This window comes from Temnothorax nylanderi, unplaced genomic scaffold, assembly GCF_030848795.1.
Source record: "Temnothorax nylanderi isolate EJ_2023f unplaced genomic scaffold, tnyl_v1.0 TNYL_tig0026_pilon, whole genome shotgun sequence".
NCBI lineage: Eukaryota > Metazoa > Arthropoda > Insecta > Hymenoptera > Formicidae > Temnothorax > Temnothorax nylanderi.
The window spans coordinates 771,410-792,134 of record NW_027249088.1 but is presented as its reverse complement, the minus strand read 5'-3'; the positions used below and the strand labels follow the sequence as shown (position 1 = coordinate 792,134).

At 39.2% G+C, this 20,725-nt stretch overlaps 2 protein-coding genes across 4 annotated transcripts in view; one reads left to right on the top strand and one right to left on the bottom strand.

The window, feature by feature from the left end:
- The window catches only part of Nfat (NFAT nuclear factor), a 36,510-nt gene extending 19,946 nt beyond the window's left edge, over positions 1–16,564 (bottom strand). The window contains exon 1 of one of the 3 annotated variants that reach the window (XM_071701513.1): positions 16,257–16,564. In XM_071701513.1, coding sequence (XP_071557614.1) covers positions 16,257–16,344 — 88 coding nt within the window. In that variant the 5' untranslated portion in view covers positions 16,345–16,564. Of the gene's footprint in view, positions 1–1,356; positions 3,289–16,256 lie in introns of those variants that run through there. The other 2 variants (XM_071701511.1, XM_071701512.1) reach the window with 2 other exon arrangements.
- LOC139770023 (zinc finger BED domain-containing protein 4-like) lies at positions 9,038–11,860 on the top strand. Its single transcript, XM_071701646.1, has 5 exons — positions 9,038–9,216; positions 9,343–9,618; positions 9,717–9,792; positions 9,886–9,955; positions 10,101–11,860. Exons 1-5 carry the CDS (start codon positions 9,038–9,040, stop codon positions 10,997–10,999), a joined length of 1,500 nt encoding a protein of 499 aa, XP_071557747.1. The 3' UTR covers positions 11,000–11,860.
- Positions 16,565–20,725: the final 4,161 nt, after the last annotated feature.

Sequence of the window (20,725 nt, the reverse complement as noted above, 5' to 3'; positions counted from 1 at the left end):
CAGCTGCGATTTTTTTCGCGTGTTTAGTCCTTATGGGGATTAGATATGGTGGAAAGAAAATGGAGAAAGAACGTAACCTCTATAAGAGCTCGAGGTGAGAAAAGAATATATTCGCACGTGAGTGACTTGCTGGAAGAGAAAAAATATTTATCGCTGCCTAATCATCTTTAATAACGCGATATGAACATCGGACAAATATTTTGTTCCGCAAATGTAAACATACGGATGCATACGTATAAAAGTAATATTGTTGCGATTGTTGATTCGTTTCTGGCCCGCAACTGATAATTTAAAGATAATTATTAATAATTCGAAATCGTTGAAATCGTAACTTTCTGTGAAAATATGAAATTAGAACGATCATATAATACAAATAAATTGTCAAAATTATATTTTAATCCTTTCACATTTAATAGAATATACGTCTAGAATATAGGTCTGATATAATTATTGTGTCACGTGGGCGGATTAAACTGAATAAAAAAGTTCTTTATATTGCGAGTTTAATAATAATTAATGAGATCAATATAGGTCTTGTTATATTTTATTTTGCTTCATAAATTGGATTTGTACTTTGCGACGTTTGCGACCTTGAATGCAACGCAATATAAACTTTCGTTACAATTTGCAGATACTGTATTTTTTGCATTCGTCTTATATTGTATCCACTTTTGGATTTTTTAAATACTTTTTAATAATATTTTCGTGTTTTAGCGATCATAAAAATCCTGTATACATAACTTCATTCAAATAGTTTAAAAATATTTTATTCAATGCATTCCAAGATGCATTCCCTATATTGGATTTTAATTTTATTTGCGTATCTGGTAAATTCAAAAATCTTTAAAAATTATTAAATTAGATGTTTCTCTTCTTAAAAAAGTCAGATTCGAAAATCTTCATATTATTAGGTCAACGAATCTTAAATATCGTCGTTAAACAAATTAAATAATTCTATAAAAGCAGATTCTTCAGTTTTTGATAAATCAAGTCAACATCCACACATCAGAAATCCTAAAACGCAGATATTAAAGGCGAAAGAAACACGAGGGAACCGACTGATTTTTCGTTATCAAAACCGGTTTGGTTCATTAAAAAACATACTTAAGAGATCTGGGCCCAGACTATGTTATAATCCTAATAGCAATCCTACGAGTTACATGAAGAGTGAACGTAGAGGGGGGAGGGGAGGGGAGGAAGATGGAAGAACATATCGATGAACGGAAAATCGACATCTCCATTGGGAATAGAGTAGATAATTGAATTCAGAATTTCCGAACGAAAACTGGAAAAGTAAACGTCGTAAACATGTGGACGCTCCCAAAAAAACATCACGGCCGTAGCACCTCTAATTACCATGTCGATAAAGATCCGCCGCGCCGCCTCTGCACCTCAGCTGTAAGAGCATGCCCGGATAATCGTTGACATGGTCCAAGGTCCCGCTGCTGCCCCTCCTTAATTCCTGGCGCCTTTTCTCGAGGTCGGGTGCCATCAGGCTCCCAAGGATCTTTTTCGCGTTGGTTATGACCTAACCATCAGGTTTGTCCTCTTGCAGCAAAAATAAATATCGCTCACAAATCACCGAGTGACCTCAACGAACTAAAACTCCACCGTGTTCATTCGCATTCAAGATTATTAAGTCGAATCTTAAATATCGTCCTTGAACGAATTAAATAATTCTATAGAAAAAAAAAGATTTTTCAGTTCTTGATAAATCGAACCAATATCCACATCGCTCTAGAACTCCGAGTCGCTTTAAGACCAGTTTTTGCAACAACAGGATGTATCGGATATATAAATCGTTCAATCTCCGTTCGCGCATTACTCGACTCTCATAAATTATATCGCTCTTAAAATTGTCCTAAGGTCCACGCCCGTCCCTTTTCATCCCTTTACTCCATACACAAATCGTCCATTGCGGTCACGTGTCACTTAACGCTCCGAGGCGCAACTCTTAGGGGACATTTCGAAATGTTTATATTTCAATCGATCATCTTCCTTATGAATTATTTAGGCCTTAAGGCCCGCAGTCTGTTTCTCTCCGATGCAAGATATCGACTCCATATCGATTAACGCGATCGTCGTTTGAATTTTTATGAAAACACGTCGCGACGACATCGTCCGCTCGCTCGGTTGCGGACGCGAAAACGGCGACGCAGGTAGGTGGTTAGGAGGGAACGCGGAAGAGCGAAGAGAATGACGAATCACGAAACGAAAAAGCGCACGACGCGCATCGTGCGCCGACTAACGCCACGCCGTTCGCTCGAGATCGGCGCGACCTGTGAAGTGCCGAGGCGCGCGAGTAAATAACCCCCCACCCCCGCATCGCGACGTACGTCGGCGGCGCGGCGCCGTCGACGGCGAGGCGCAGCGATGACGCGCCAGCGAAGGTGACCAATCAACGGCCGCTAATTACCCCGGGCTACTGGGCGAAGCGAAGGCGCTTGCGTTCGATTGACTATATCGATACCCCGTGGCCTACGACGTTTTCCTTTTGCGGGAAGGACGAACGATAAGGTTCCAATTTTAATCAGATATCAACGCCTACAAATAGACTCGGACATACGATAACGAATTTGACTCCGGAAAATTTTTCCGTAATTGTCAGTTTGTTGCGATGTTACTCGAAAAAACGTAATAAATAGAGAGGATTATCGCGGGTACGATCCCCGCGTAATTTTAGCGTTGTAAATAGTTACGTAAAAACACAACAAGTTACGTAAAAAAGTAAGCGTAAACCAAATCGAAGCGATAAAATATGACTTCGCGCCCGAAACCGACGGAATTCGCGCCGAAATTTGATTGCGCAACTCGATCAGCGGCGTCTCTTTCGTAGATAAACGTCGCGCGCGCATCTTCAAAAGACGATTGGACACGAAACGCGACGCGGCTTTGTCCTTCGCGCGACTCGAGGACAGCTACATGTATGTATATAAATCGCCAATTTTCATTCGAAATATCTAAATCTTCGCGAGAGCCGTGAGAGAATTCCGTTCCGTCACGGCGCGCACGGCGATTAAATAATCGAGACCGCGGAGCCGTGATCGATTACACACACGCGCGCGCGTTCCGAACCGCGTCACGATCGTGTGGCGTCGAGCGTGTGACGTCAAAGGTCGATTATAAGTTTACAATCCGCGGATCATTTATGACCCACGTAGAGCGACTTAATGCGAGAGATGTATTCGCGATAGCGCGCGATTATCAATCTGTTGGATAATCCATTATAATTGCTATTTATACGTGAAACCATAATTCCGCAGTTTCAGCGATCCGTGGATCTCCCCCCTTCCTCTGCCCCACCCCGCTCCTCCATCTTTCCCTCGACGAGGCGCGGAAAGAAAAACCGCGCTTCGAGATAACATCGGAGAGACTCGACGAAGAGAAAGAATTATTCGTAAACGACGGGCTCTAGAAAAGTTCTTCTTTTCCCTCCCTTGAATAACGAGCGCTCGAAAGTGAACGTACAAGCTGAAAACTGTCGTTTCGACGCAAAAAGCAACGCAAAATAGCCGCTGTCCAAACGTAAAACGGACACTCTGTATGTATAATTCAGCCGAGATGGTTACACAATAAAATAATGATTCCGGTAAATCGACGTCTCCGAGGTGTTGCATAACGATGGAAAAATTGTGTATGGTGTACAGCCGTTTTTGACCCTCCGCGAAATTGCCACGCGACACATCATAGGAAAATCCAAAGGTCAGGTGGGCAGGAGGGGAGGAGGAGAAGAGGGAAGTCCCCCATGTAACCCGCGTTCACAATTTTATATATTTGTCGATCCGGCTTGGCTATCAATTCATAAAATCCGCATTTTGCGGTCTATTTATACCGGTTTAACAACGACGCCATTTAAATGACGGTTTTTCTCTCCCACGGTTTTTTATTTTCAATAACGATCGGTTCGCCGATTCACTCGTCACGAAACACCGCGAATATCCGCGATCTGCGCAGCGCGACGGCTCGCACGGATACTGGCGCTCTGCGCCAAGCGTGTGTGGGTATGTTTATTATTATTTATCGTTATATTGTTATCTCAGTCGTCACGGAAACCCGAGACACACCGACCTGGAAAGCGCGGGAATGTGACAACTAAGAATTATTTATCGGGATCGTCATTAACATCCACCTGCTTAGCGCGTCTATGGAGTGTTTGAAAAATCGCGCCCTATCTCCCTTCGAGAGAACTGAATTTTGCACCGTATGTCTGGATTCTATCATTATCTTTAATTCTAGTTTCGTCAATTATTTGTCTCTCTCCGAACAAGGATGGAAATATAATAATATGAAGTAAGCGACAGTTTTAGAAAGCAATAGAAAGAGAAAAGAAAGAAGAGGCCAATATTTGCATCGAAGAAAAAGAAATGACTGATTAAAAATCTTCTTCTATACATTTATGTCGGATATTATATAGATAGTTATACGCGGTGATTCAAAAGAAACGCGTGTCCTTGAAATGTCGTATTCCTGACTCAATTGGGTTAAAAACGATTTAAAAAATTTATTTTTTTCACTGAAAAAAACTTTTTTCTCAGTGAATGAATTTATTATTAATTAAAGCGTTTTAAAACTAAATATTCAAACTATTCGATGATGTCCCGGAAACGCCCGAAGTTAAACGAAGATGTCGTGACGTCACCACACAAAGTTGTAGCCGATTTTTTACAGTGAACTAAACAGTTTATATTTTTAATTGAGTTTTGAGAAATAATCTGGACGCAATACTGACTTACGTGCAGCTAGAAGCATGTCATGCTTGTTTTGTTCCGTTATGCAAAAGAAATTCAAAAAATGCACCTGATAAAATTTTCGTGTATGTCCCTTAAGATGGAAAAAATGGTTTATGTAATAAGCTATATTTTTACAAACATAACCTAACGCGGAATCTCCATGGTTTTGTCGAGAAAAATTAAAACAACAAATAAATGTGTAATAAGGCATAACAGTATATAAGTAAATGTAATCAAATTCCAATAGATTTTTTATGTTAAAAATTTTTTCGTTCAAATATAACGCTTTTTGAAACATTATATTTATAAAAATTTAGACAAACACAAAAATGTATTTATAGCCGGTTTATATTATTTACATTACTAAATAACACAGACGCGCGCAATTCCAAGATAACTTTTCCTTTTCCAAAAATTTCTCCGAAGCTCAGTTTTTGAATTATAAAAAGAAGTAGTTTACTTATCACATGGTACAAGAGATAGCGGGGCGGCGAATACGATAGGACTCATAGGACCACATTTTCCAACATCTGTTAATCTGTACCTGACCGTTAAGTTTTCAGAATAATCAATAGAAGTTGGCTAGAGTATGTTGGAAAAGGTGGCCCTTAATATAATACAAATTAATACGACTTAGTATAACTTAATCAATGTAGATTGGGTTAAATTAAAATGCAATTTAACGTAATTGTAGATTACGTCAATCTCCACCAAAAATCTAAATTACACGTACATGTATAAAATTATATATACTTAATATATGTGTTGTATATATGTGATGCATATCTAGATTTATATTACACACATGTTGCATGTAGGCACACGTCAAGCTACTAAATTCATACCTGGGTATCATGTAACTTTATCCCTAGGGCGAAAATGTAAAAAGTGAAAATTTTCAATTTTGCGGAGCGATCATGTAACTTTATCCCTAAATGAAAATTTTCGCTTTTCACATTTTTGCCCTAAGGATAAAGTTACATGATCGCTGCTCTGAACCTTGATGAGTGCACTACGTGTACAAATATACACATACTGTTCCGATTTACCAAGATGGAACCTTACAGATATATAAACGTTTTATTCAACCGCCTTATAATCTCTCCTAAAGTATGAATAATTTGAGTTCATCCCTTTCGAGTCTGCCCCACGTCCCTCCGATTATTTCGTCGCTCTCGCACGGCAAGGCAGCGAGTGCAATAAAGTCCAATGTGCGCAAAACAATCGCGCTCAACGACATGTTTGTTGCTCGTTCTTCTCCTCTTCCTCCGCCGTCTCCTTCTCCCACCTCTCTCGCCTCTTTACACGCGCCTACCCGTTCAATTATATTCGTTACACATATACACCTACGCCCAGATAGCCAAGCGTGATACAGCATATTGAGCAAACTAATGCATTGCATGTGTTTTCATATATTTGCTGTAAATTTGCTGACATCGAAATAGAACACATTAAAAATACAGCTACATGACTGCTTATACATGCAATCAGTTGACGCAATTCAAGAGCAAACGGTCCGCAATATTTATATTGTCTGCAGCATGTCGTGCTATCACAAATCCCTCACAAATTGATGCTGTCACGTTGCAAATCAATTTGCTGTTAATAGAAATATAATTCATATGAGTTCAACCCGACAAGCATAATGCTGTCTCACCTTGTCCCGAGTTTGTCAAAATTAGTTGCTCACAGCATTTGGCTATCTGGGCGCACGTGTACGCGCGCGCACTCACGAAGGAGGGACTCCTACATGCTCGCTGATAGCGCGGTAAACGTCTGTATAAGCTCGCCAGTCCCATTAGTCACGCTAGACGATTACCGGTCGCTTCGACGATGTGATGGGTCACATGGAAAACCTGTGACGAAGTTTTTGCGAAAAATCGATCGCGAAACGAGCGTGTTTCCCCAGATGTTCATTACCGCACGTCACACATTGGACGACTTATGTGAAATTTATTCTCAATTGAGAGGGAGAGATGCATTTTTACGATGCTACATTAAGAGTACCGGGTGACGACACTTTTGTGTTCTCGATAATAACTATCTCGAACATACTTATCACAAAACAAACGAGATTAAACGAGTTATCGGACACCACCCGTTAGTAGCACTGTGACGAGGTCCGAAATAAATAAACACATTTTTCTTTTAAATTAGATTTAACGAATATCAAATACTCCATGATATCGATACTTCGATGCTATCGGGATGCTAACGTCGGCGTCATGGTGTCCGCGTGTGCACGAGCGATGGCGATTCTAGCACGGCTCGTTGAACGTGAATCTCGTCTACCACTGGACGATGACCCGTCTTGCTTATTTATCGTCGCGCTTTTACGGCTTAATTGTTATTCGGTGCTTGCACTACGAGACGTTCGTCATGCACACACATATATACACACACGCGCGAGCACGCGCCGCTGGCTCGTCGCATCGATCGATCGATACGATCTGGATGATAGACATTTATGATATGCAATTTATTTTCATTATGACTTTATTTATTCACATACCTTATTTCTAGCTATATACGTTTTGCTAGCTGCTTCACGTAAAGAAGAGATATCTGAACTCGATACATCTGTTTTTCATTCAAACAAAATGTTATGTCTCGTGCAGACGATTGAGATTATCTATAGTCTGATGCTATCTATAGCGAAGTTATTTCAGCTCCAACTATATTTTCAAGTAGGAACAGACTCGAAAGGACAACTATCTATATTATCGTGATTTGATTAATTACATTCAATTTATCAAATGCAATTCTAATTTATTAAATGTATTCTTCGCGAAGTGTTCAAAATCCTGTAGGTACTTAAAAATTTTGCTATAATTTGACGCACTAAGATTTCAACGCAAAACGATATTACCTGCTTCATTATTGTTACAATTATTTTCACTATAACACTGCGTAAAACTGCGAAATTATATCGAAACTACGCATTTGCACTGCGTTTCGATTGAGCAAAGAAAACACGCCGTTCGAAAGAGGGAGAGAATAGCGAGAGAGTGGGGCTTTATTTCGCGGCGAGCATGCGAGCGAGATGAATACTAAATAGAAACGCATTTTTGTGGACTGGACTCGGGGCCTTATCTTTAGGTGGACGGCCTGCTATCATCGGTGGTTCTCATAGAATGGATGATAACGCACGAGACATAAACGTGAACTGAGATTCAGGGTCTTTTCTCGATTTCTCGCATGTTTTTAGAATATTTGAAAATTATTGAAAAGTTCTAAGGATCCTTCCACAGAGAATCTCTGGAAACAATGAAAAAAACTCTTGAAAGTAATCGTAAAAAATAATACCACCGTTGAATCTTGCAGAGATTATTAAAGATCTTAGGGATCTCTCAAAATATACATCTGACGAGATTCGAAAACGTTTGAGAAGTCTTGAGGATCTCTGAAAGTCTTTAAGGATTTCCGAGGAAAGAGTTGGAAAACTTCAAAATTGTTGAAACTTATTGAGTTCTGAAAAATTTCAAAAACGTCTGAAAATTGGATACTATCTGGGGCATTTTAAGAATGCGTGAAGATTACTGGATAATTTTTAAGTCTGAGTGGTCTAAGAATTTCTGAAATTACTCAAAGATCTTTGAAGATCTTCGGGCGTCTCTAAAAATATTAATTTGAGCATCACTGCCACGCTCAAACGCTATCACGTTTCGCGAACACGTGCGTCGCCGTGCATTCCTCAAATCATTAGCCCAGCTGCTCAGTCAGCTGAGCACCGCTGATTTGCAAATCAAGTCTGTTCGCTGGCCTCAAAACTGTCTACTTTGAATTTCAAACATCGATCAGCCTTGATCTCAGTCAATTAAGCAGTCGGCTTTTGAATAAAAAAATATCATTATGTAAATCGGTGAAGTTCGGCATGCGCATACATAAGGCCGGGCTGTAATGGCTGTTGACGATTATTCTTTTGGGCAAATCTACTAACATGTCAGTAAAACTTACATGTTGAAGCAACTTTACTGACAAATTCAGCAAAATATAATTCTAAAGGCAAAATACTGAAATACTAATGCTTCTAAATGCATCCTGCATCTAAATATTCTTTTGAATATTCTCTCTTAAAGATAATATAAACAAGTGTAGTTCGCCAGACATCTAATTTATTAATATAAAAACTATTTCAATGTCACCGGATACTTAGCTTTTGTTGCCTCATACTTCCAGCCATTGTATTTTTAAATGGAACATTGTATTTAAATTATTATACCATCTCCGCGATATCGAATGCGATATATCGATACAGGAAACTCGCAGATACCGGCGCGACTTCTGATTGGCTATCTTATCCTAAAATGAGTCACGACGAGCGGACGCGACCAACCAGCGTTCGCGTTGAAGTTAGCACATGGCTAAGAATATCGATACTCGCACGTTCGTGCTCGACCGACGGCGATATCGAATATCGATACTTCTCGGTATTGCTCGCCGCAATATCCATGCCACTTCTCGAGAGGAGAAAACAGAATGATAGGTTAAGCGTAACGTATCTTTAAAGGAATAGAAAAATCTTAGAAGAAAAAAGAGGGAAAACGATATATTTATCGCAACTTTTTACTAAAGTCTGTTAACTTCTAACCTCTAACCATTGATTTTTCAGAATAGTCAACCTCTATTGGCCCTTTGTTATCACATCAACTGCCGTAAATATGTCGCGTAAGAACAAGATTTGGCGTCATTTCAAGAAAATAAATGAGAATACGGCGCAATGTAATTTGTGCACCAAATACATCGTGTTCTCTGACAAGTTCAACCTGCTACGTCACACGAAACTACACAAGTTCAACCTGCTACATCACATGAAACTACACAAAAATAATGCTACGAACAGAAAGGACAACGAGCCCAAAGAATCGCAATCCATGAAGAGGAAGAGGTCTATTGAGCACACATATAAATTACAATAATAATAATACATTTCCTCTTATGCTATACATATTTAACGAATTTTATAAAATCTCCTTTCTCTTGCAGTCACGGGCTGAAGACAAACAACGCTGACACTGAGACTTCAGCTGGAGCTGGAACAAGTTACGAAACTATAGTTGAGGTACATGTACTTTGCCATTAATCACTCAGTTTTATACTTTTGTGAATACATTTTTTGAATTCTATGTTATTATTCTTGTTTATGTTGTAATAGGCAATACCACCTCCTATACAAGTAAGTGCATCACCTAAAGTTGCAACTTTTGAGAGAATATCTAATTATGGTAAGATCATGTTCTTACATTGACAATTGGATAATTATAAAAAGGAGGGACTAACATAGAATGAGATCAATACATAGATATACATCAATAATAAAAATAATTAAGTGCTTTATTTCTTGTAAATTTTATATAAGTTATCTTTCAGATGATGGTGATTGTCAAGCCCAGATATTGGATGCCATTCTCTATTTTATCTGCGCTGACCACCGACCACTTAATATCGTTCAATGTAAGGGATTCAAGTATCTGATGAAGAAACTGGTGCCTCTTTACAAAATTCCTAATAAAACTGCGATCAAGAGAAGATTCGATATAAAATATGATACAGTAGCCCAGATTTTCAAACAAAAGCTGAATGAAGCTTCACATGTGACTATTACTTTAGATACCTGGTCCGAAGTAGGATCATCCAAAAGTTTCTTGGGAGTCACAGTACATTTCATAGAAGCGAATGGAGTCAGGAAGATAGAATCAGGAAACATTGCAGTTTTCGAATTTCTTGAATGCTGTGTAGATTATACAACACATGCAATCCTGAGTATTCTGACAAAATGGGACATTGATATTGATAAAGTTGTAGCAGTTGTGACCAACAACGAATCGAATATAGTTAGTGCTGTCACACAAACATTTGGTCAGGACACGCACATAATGTGTTTTGCTCATACTATTAATTTGGTGGCAGAGAACTCTATAAAGAACTGCGAAGGTCTTTATTACCTCGTTAATAAAGTTAGATCAGTCGTAAAATTTGTGAAAAGTAGCACCGAGCTAACTAACGAGCTGTATCAGTATCAAATCAACTTGGGTACATCCGAAGATGAAATAAAGAAACTCATTCTGGATGCCAATATAAAGTGGAACAGCACAATCTATATGATAGAACGATTTCTCGAGTTGTCGAACGTGATCAAAAAAGTTCTATTTACAAACAATAAGGTGGTTTTTTCAAACCCTGAGATGCCGACCGCCGACGAGTTAAAAACGTTGAAGGAGATATTGGATCTGTTGAAACCATTAGAATTCGTGGCGCAGGAATGTTAGACCGAAAACTATATCAAGGTGTCGAAGATAATACCGCTCATCAAGTGCACTATACTCGAGTACCAGAACACTCTAAACACTAAACTGACGATGGCGTTGTCGACGAATCTGAAAGTAACTATCCTGGCGGAATTGGAGAAGTGGTTTGGACAAATAGAGTTTGACAATCTGATTTCTATCGCCACCATACTGGATCCACGCTTTAAGACCGTACATTTTTGGAACGAGAAGGATTTGGCCAACGCCACGTGCCTGTTGCGCGACATGATAAATAAATTATCTAGTTCATCCGACGAGCTCGATGTCAATTCACAGGAAGAAACCAACTACAATCTTTGGATCCATCATAAATTTTTGACGTACAAGGAAGGAGATACGCCTCCGAAAGATGAGTTGTCTTCGTACCTGGCTAGTCCGCTAGTGTCCTTGAAGGACGATCCTTTAGAGACATGGGAGAGCATGAAGATGCTGTATCCCACATTGTACACATTAGCGACAAAATATCTATCAATTGTGGCCACATCAATCCCAGCAGAGAGATTGTTCTCAAAAAACGGGAATTGCAGCAGTCCAGTCAAGGAACCGACTGGCCGGTAAACGTTTAAACAAATTATTGTTTTTGAATTCGGTAAATCAAGAATACTGGTTTCAAGAAATCACCGACACTTGATTTTGTTACTGATAATGGTGACGATTGCATATATATATTTTTTGTACGACATGGCTATACATAACATTGTTCAAGTTCCCCGATTAAGGAAAATGATTTATTACAATATAATATATTATAATTATTTTCATATATATATTTTTATAATCTAGTCATATATTTTTCTATTAAACCATTGCTTTGATTAGAAACATGGCTTTTCATTTTATTGTAGACTATTATTTCAGTTCCTCTGAGAAGAAAGATTACTCATGTAAATTCTGATCAAGCATCTGTACTTGCATATTTTCAAAGTTCCAAACAAGTAAAAAAATTGTCCACACGAGTATCGACGTGACAAATTCAATAATAAATTCAAATATATATTTATATGATGATATTTTTGGTAAAGATGTTCAACGTCATCGATACTTCAGTTTCCTTCAAGTATCAATGACGTAAGCGAAAGCGTTCTGAATCAGGCGTTCTTATCCAGCTTCTGCGATACTTTGCGACTCGCAGATGCCGCTTGAAATCGTTCGAGGAAGCGAATTGCTAAGACCCTGCAGATTGACGGTGATTGAGTCTACATTGCAAAGGCCTTGGAGGCGTTTAACGCGCCGGCATCGCGTCGTTTGTATGATCTGCAAAAAGCTTCTCTCGCCATTCGATTAGCCTCCTTGTGGGCATCAAATCTAACGGCTCCATACAGATTTTTGGAATTCTTATCTTTACATATTTAATTCTTATATATATATATATATATATATATATATATACATATATATATATATATCTTTGTATATTTAAAATATATATATTCTTATATCTTAATATAATATATTAAATTATATATATTCTTTATCTATATTTTATATATCTTTATACGATCTCGAAGAAAAGTTGACTTAAAAAAAACACCTTATTTTTCATTTTTTAATTATACTTTTACATTTAAATTATAAAAATATTCAGAGTATTTAAATAATTTGTATCTTTACTGATTAACTGACTTTGATTACAATTATTTAAATTTAAAATATGTAATAACTGAAGAATAAAAAGATGGAGTACTCGCAGATTTAAATGGACGATAACGGATAGCTAGATAGCTACGCTCTGCAAGCAGCAGTTCGTATAGAAATTTTTCGAGAAAACGAGGTAAAGGCGCTCCTCAAATCGGTAACTTCGCTGGTATTAATTCTGAGTTTAAGCAGACAACTACGCGATGATTTACGATCGCTCGTTTAAGTGGTACTCATTCGCATTTACGGCGATATTAACGACGGGTACATCACTTCGAGATAACGCGAGGTGCTTAATTCGGGCACTTAAAAATCATTGCCCGACGCCTGAGTATCCGTCACCGATAATAAACGTGCAAATTTATTTGATACATCAAGCCGCGGCCCTCGAGTATTAGGCTGCGTTCCGATATTCACTGTCAGTACTGAAAATCTATAGTGTACGTTACGTAAATTATAGATTTTCAGTACTTGCAGTGAATATCGGAACGCAGCCGTAAGGTGCGTTCGGGGAGACGCTATTAGCGCTGACAACGTCATTCTATCTCTGTTACTTACTGAAAGCTGAACAAGGACAGAGCACGCTCATAGCGCTAAAAGCGCGCTCCGCGAACCCAGCCTTATAGATATATCGCAGTCACGTGGTAGCCGGCAGAGCCACGTGGTCACCACCGCTGGCGCCGGAAGTGGGTTAATTTCTCACGTGTCATAAAAGGTTGGCATAACGAGGTGTTTATGATGTAAGATTTTTAATATTACGCCCACTTCAGGGTATATCTTTGCTTCAGTAATCTATAATTTGCAGAGTTCCGTAATATATAATTTACGTGCTGTCTAATACGAAATACATTTGAAAAGTCAGAGAAAAAACATGTATATAAAAGGTTCGTTCATTTTCGAAGAACTTCCTGAACTGGTGCACACTAGTTAGAGATAAGCAACAAGTTAGAGTGAGATAGAAAATATACATTGAAATATACATGTTGTAAATTTGTTATTTTTCTGTATTCTTCTTTTCAGCATTTTTTTCTGTGTCATTTGCTGATGTTATAATTATTATAATTATAATTATTATATGCGTACTAAAGGGATCTCTCTAAATCCTATTTATACATAGATAAATAAACGAATGTACATGTGTATATATTATATGTGTATATATTATATTATATGTGTATTTACGCTATGAAAATTACGCCTGAAACGGGCGTCGCCGTCCGTCTCGGACTTGCAAAACCATAACGATTGAATTTAATCGGGCAAATCTATTGCACGTAAAAATTTTCTATTTCTAAATCCTAAATATCTAAATTGTTTCTTAGAGCATCTACATCTTTAGATCATCGGAACCGTAAATCCTTCGATTCAATCCTTCGGATCTGTATATCTTACTTTAAGCGCAGAAAGTGTAATATAATGCAAACAACAGACCTAACGTGTTAGGGCATGCATCTGTTTCCGATAATGACGCCAGTTCGCGAATTATATATACCAAAGGCACATTGACGCTCCTATTTTAAAATATTCATTTCACAAGTAGTTCAAAAATACCTTTATTCTCTCTCTCTCTCTCTCTCTCTCTCTCTCTCTCTCTCTCTCTCTCTCTCTCTCTCTCTCTCTCTCTCTCTCTCTCTCAATATTTCATTCACCATTTTTATAAACATTCTTCTTATGGAAATCAATATGATTTATGTTGCAATTTACAATTATTTTATATTTTTGATTGGATATATCAAAATAATTTTATACAACAGTTTTCCAATGTAATAACAGTTCCAATATAACTAACACGTGCACTTGACATTTTTTACATTTTTTTAAAAAAAGATTTTTATATACCTCGTGCGACGTACATAAAAGAAAAGTATGGAACAGTCGAGAATATCGAACAAGTGTCTCTACTCCGACATTCCAATTCTTTTCGAATCGTCAAGAACTGTAGAACGTTCAGGACTATCTTGGCGAATAACCGACTAACAAAATGTATAGGAAAAGTGCGAGATGATGTGAGTGAACGATCCGTCATGGCGATCCGCAACGCGCGATTCAATTACACGCACGTGATTCTCTGTGCATTCTCCCCTGTTCGTTATCACATTACGAGAATCCTTACCTTCCCCCCCTCCCCGCCGCCCGTCGTTCTATTCTTATCGCGGCGCGCCAGGAATGCATTTTCATCGCGACGCATCTTCGGATGACGCTCGCAGGCGGCGAGCTCCGCCGAAATGTCTCCGGGGGATATTTTTAACGGACTCTTATTAACGAATTGCACACCGTCGCGTCGCGGTCGCTACAGGCGGTTAGCCCACCGGTTTGCCACCGGAAGAAAAATCCGCGCGATACATCGCGATGCATCCTTCCCTTCATTATTTCTTTTCTTTGATGTGATATTTTTCGCAATGGTTCTAAAGAGGCTTATTAGCATCGGTATTATCAAATTGATTATCAATTTAATTGCGATTGTACAGTTGTACTATTTTAACTTCAGTTTGGAACTGCGTTTTAAAACCGACGATAATCGACGCGTACACAGAAAGCACGCATGTCCAAAAATCGGGACGTAAGACGTCTCAAAGACGCCTTAAAGATGTCTTAAAGACGTCCCGATCTTAGACATGATGCTGTCTGGGTAGTTCGCTGGGCCGAGAAATGTATAAATAATTCATCACGCAATAATATTATTAGACACAAAGACCGCACGAAGCTCATCTCCATCTACTTGTACTGTCCATTCTGCTTTTTCTTTCATTTTTCCGATCGAATTATCGAATCGACGCACAGTGGCAAAAGTTTCACGAGATCGTTTCGCAGTAAGTAAAATCACGATCGGGTAAAATCTTTATCGGCTTCGAAAGCGTACTTGGGTCGCCGCGTTTTCCCTTAATCACGCTGCGTAATAAACAAACGCGAGGCGATCCAACTCCGGCCGAAACGACGTCGCGTCCACGACGCTCGGCCGATCGGCGGAGCGGACGCATCCGGGAAAATCGGAATATCGGCCTCTCACCGCTAAATTCCATGGATTACATACGTGCGTGTGTATGCGTGCGTAAGAATGGCGATCTGACGGAACTGCTAGATTCCGATTTCGATGCGATACGTTCCCCCCGTGCACACCGAGATATAACGCGACGTCTCGTCGTCTGCATCTTCGCTCTTTTTTAACGATATAAACGCGGAGTGCGACAAACTGGACGAATTTCGGAAAACGTCCGCGACGCACGTGAGAGTCGTGGAACGCAACTGTGCTCCCCTCGCGAGTTTGAATCTTGCGCCTTGCGCTTGCGTCCCGTCGCGAGATAGATCCCTGATTTATCGCGCTGTTGTGCATTGCTCCAGCTGGTGTTTATATACGTGGTCGATATCGCGGCGAGCACTGAGCAGCAGATCCGCGGGGAGAGGCGAGGCGAAGCGGGCGGGGGCGGGCCGAGGAGTATTCATCACGAGCGCGGAGGGGAGAGCGCGGAGGTCGAAGGAGAGCGAAAAAGAGAGAGATAGAGATAGAGACACGCACGGAGAGACTTGCTAGGAGCGAGCATCTCGCGGGGTTTTTGCGCGTAAACGATCGCGAGATTGCACTTACCGGCCGCGGACTTGGCACCGCTTTTCCCATGATGTCTGCGGTACTTCCTCGAGTTCTTCGCCGTCGCAGTCCGGCCCTTCAGCAACATCGTACACGCACTCGCACGCGATCGCTCCCGACGGCGGCGCGCTCGCTACGCATTATTATGTACCCGTGCGGCAGCCATGTTTGCTTACAATCGACTGTTGGGAGTGTGGGGCACCGCGCCGCGATCACTCCACACGCCGTAGCAATAGCTCGACTCGACTCGATCTGTGGCGCGCTCCGCTCCGGCCGTCTCGTCACTCTCGGGCCTCGGCCTTTGGCTCGCGCTCGCGGGAGTCGCGAGCATGCCGACGTTGCGCGTGCGCGACGTCACGTGGTCAGTCGTGCGCGCTCGCCAGGGCCGTCGCGCGTCGCGCGCGCACCCGTCACGTGAGCTACGCGAATCTACATGCTACGACGTTCCCGTTATACCTATGGATATTTTTTTCCCTGCTACTCCGAAATTTTCTTATTTTATCGTTTTAGATCCCATAAGAAAAGAATTTTATTTTATTTAAACTTGTTATATTTCTTCGATTAATTAAAAGAATTTTCAAATAGATTGCGACGTTATTTTAAATAGTTTTATATCTTTTCTGGACATTACGAACGTGGACACTTACTGGAAAATGTTAATAAGAATTGTCGATAATAAAATATTAAATTTTCTTTATTATTTTAGGTCCCACAAAAACGAAATTTTATTTTATTTAAAACTTGTTATATTTCTTAGGTTAATTAAAAGAATTCTCACATGGATCGGATCGCATTGCTGTCGTTTTAAATATTTTTATATCTCCTTTTCGACATCACGAACGCGGAAACTTATTGGAAAATGTTAAAAAAAGTAATCGATAATAAAATATTAATTACCGAATATTATTAAATCGTAAATAGTGGCAACGCATCCTACTATAGTTTGAAATTTATTACGTTTAGGGAAAACTGATGTCAATTAGTAAATTTTTCTAAAATTTTACGGAGGAGAAGAGTGAGTTCAGAGATAAATGACGGAATAATAAAGACGTTCCTGGTGCGAGTAGGTATGGCCTTTTACTTCACACATAATCAAGTTCTCGTTTAACACACATGCTACCTCGAACAAAAACCGAAAGGTATATATCGAAGGCAGCCAATGCAAAACGCGATTAATATATTGCGGCACGATAATCTTATCCCCGCGCGCGCTGCATTTATATATATAATTATATATAAATATATATATATATATTTATATATATATAAATAAATATGTTCATTTATATATTTATACATATATATTATGTATATATTTTAATATACCTCGATTTTTTCCTCATCACGAGACGATATCAAAGCTCACAAAACACGTGATATATCGAGCGGGTGGACCAAATGTCATTGAAAAAAAAAATCTGCAACGATACGATACGCAATGATACTTTTATTATAATTTATATATTAAAAATAATCGCTGGTAAAATAAAAGTCATAACTAAAATAATTTGAATATGTAATAAAATTGCTTGCAATTATTTGGTATCAAGAGGAGTCCCGACTCGAATGTTTTTTTATAATTTATTTCAGTTTTCTATAACAAAAAAAGTTTGAAGCTTTAATCGATTTCCAGAACAACGACTGTTGGCCCACACCGTACGCGTCGTCAGTTAATCCATATTTATACCGGATGTATCTAAGAAAAATACGAGGTTTTCCTAACACAGGAAATTCGATCGGAAATGAATTCCTGGTATTGTTACCCGCTTATTTTCCAGCTATCCGATATATATTGTAACGCAGGTCAAGAGAGGGACATACGTCGCACAGCGTTTATAATCGTTACACGTGGATATACAAATGGCCTAGTTTACACCGTGCGACCTGATCGCGACCTGACCTATGCCCTGACCTAAAATAGGCTTCTAAATAAAAAGTTTACACCATGTAGACCTATGATACTTTTGGGTCAAATATAGGTAAAAATTATCTATTGGTACCTATTGGTACACTCTCTGCACTTTAGGCGATCTTTAGGTCACCTGCGTTTACACGCGTTACGTCATGTGGCCTAATTAAGGTCAGTGCACGCGAAAAAGAGACCTGACCCAAGCGAGGTCGCAACTGTTTACATCGTCGCGACCTATCGTGTTTGGGTTGAATATAAGGTATAGGTCGCGGCCTAAACGCACGGTGTAAACTAGGCCAATTTCCAAAAGATTACAACGAGATGCAAAAATAGACGTTACCCACCACTCGTCGCGACACGGCAAAACCTCCTCGGACTCCTGAAAGTACGCCGGAAATTTCTCGTCGTGCACCCTTTCACCACATCTTTTCTCTCTCTCTCTCTCTCTCTCTCTCTCTCTCTCTCTCTCTCTCTCTCTCTCTCTCTCTCTCTCTCTCTCTCTCTCTCTCTCTCTCTCTCTCTCTCTCTCTCTCTCTCTTCTCTCTCTCCTTTCCACTCGTCACTTCCACGCTTAACCCTTTGTAACTCATGTTATCAAGGCTGCGTTCGGAGAGCGCGCTATTAGCGCTATTTGCTTATTCTATCCTTGTTCTACACTTGATGAGCGATAAAGATAGAATGATACAATAGCGCTAATAGCGCGCTCCCCGAACGCAGCCCAAAAATAAAATAAGTCCGCACATACACACACACACACACACACACACACACACACACACACACACACACACACACACACACACACACACACACACTCGCACACACACGGACATGCGATTTTAATGCGATATTTCGACATTTTAGAACACTCTGAACATATTAACATCAAAAACTAAAAAAACAATCTTTTCTTTGGTTCCTTCTACCCCTATTTCATATTTAATTCTTTTAAATTTGGTTAACTAGACCCAACTTTATACGCAATCAAAGGTTCATATACGAAATTTACGAAAACAAAGCTTCCTCTATGAGGAAGCAAAATATGACAACTATTTTAAATTGATTTACAACAGATAAATTCATGATTTAGAATATTGATGGAAACTTTGCCGGTTTGTAACAGTAATGTCACCAGGAGTTACAAAGGGTTAATTAGTATTCGTGCAATTAGGCGTTCTGTGAGGCTTCCTTACGTCTTGGAAAAAAACGCACGTTTAGCTCACTTACGAGTCATTAACTAAATCAATTATTTTTAAGCGTGACTGTAATCGTATAGCCGATAAATAGCGAATATCGGAGCTAATTAATTTCTATTTACGTCGAGTAAGGTGCAAAATTAACTGAAGACTATATATGTATATATTATATAGAGTAGAACAGCGCATATTACAATCAAATTTACTGAAAAGAGGAATTGGGCGAATTGATTCATCCAAATAGTAGGATGCTTATTGAAATTAAAAAATTTATTTATATAGGAATTATTTCAAAGCTGTTCCCCAAGTTTCTATTCCAATTTTTGGTCATCTAGAAACTCGTGAAAAAATTCAGGGCTAAATGCACGCCGATAACGACCAGACATTCCCAAGAATATAATCGACTAACAAGATCTGCTATTCATACGTGAATTATTATAAAGACTAATTAAAGTGCAAAATATACTAAATGTAGTTTATTTAAAAAATAAAAAAAATATAGCAAGTTAATCTAATTTATCTATTATGGAATGCGGCGATCGATTACTCCTCGCAGAATCTTGGACCTAAGAATCTTCGACTCCTAGATTCTGAAGATATCGCAGTAACTTGAAGTCTTGAGTCTTTACAAGATCTTAGAAAGTAAATTGCTTAAACTTGGGAACTGTTGAGTCGGATTATAAGATGCAAGCTGATGAATGATTATAGTCGCGACTTGTCGTGTTCTAGACCTTGGAACTGCAGCGGCACTGTGACCAAGGCTCAAGTTCTCCAAGCTCCTCATTTCATTTTTCTTTTTCCCTTTTTTTTTAGATTTCCTTTCAAAGAGTATTTTAGATACTTCGGAAAGCCTCCATGTGGCTCATCGTATCGACTTCTAGGACTCCAAAAACTTGCGTTTCTTTTGTTTATCTACACTCTTATTTCTCTATTAATCTGAGAACTTTCTGAAGAATCTGAAGATTACTTGGAAGTTGCAAGCTTCAAAGCTCGCTTCAGATACCACCAGAAAATCTTTTGTCATCGCATCTGAAAATACTGTAACGTCCCTATTTTTGCTTTTTTTCATTTGTTTTATTATTTTTCTGCAAGCACATAAACCAGCGATTGTAGCAGACGCTACTTCGTGTGAGTCGGAATCGGGTCCCAACAAGATTATATTATATGCCATATGTGTTTCGAATCCTCGACGCAAACGAACTTTCCCTGGTCACGACAACCGTGCTAACTTGAAAAAAGTGTCTTCCATTCTTTTTTTCTCCTCCTATACTTTTCGCACATTCTCCCATTTATTCTTTCTCTCATTCTCACTCTGTCGCTCTCTCTTTCTTTCTCTCGCCCACACTTAAACGTTACACATTTTG

Coding starts and splice junctions, on each gene's coding strand:
- LOC139770023 (XM_071701646.1), top strand. CDS start 9,038: ATGAGTCACGACGAGCGGACGCGACCAACCAGCGTTCGCGTTGAAGTT. Junction 9,217..9,342: donor AGGAGAAAACAGAATGATAG/GTTAAGCGTAAC, acceptor TTGATTTTTCAG/AATAGTCAACCTCTATTGGC. Junction 9,619..9,716: donor CAATCCATGAAGAGGAAGAG/GTCTATTGAGCA, acceptor TTTCTCTTGCAG/TCACGGGCTGAAGACAAACA.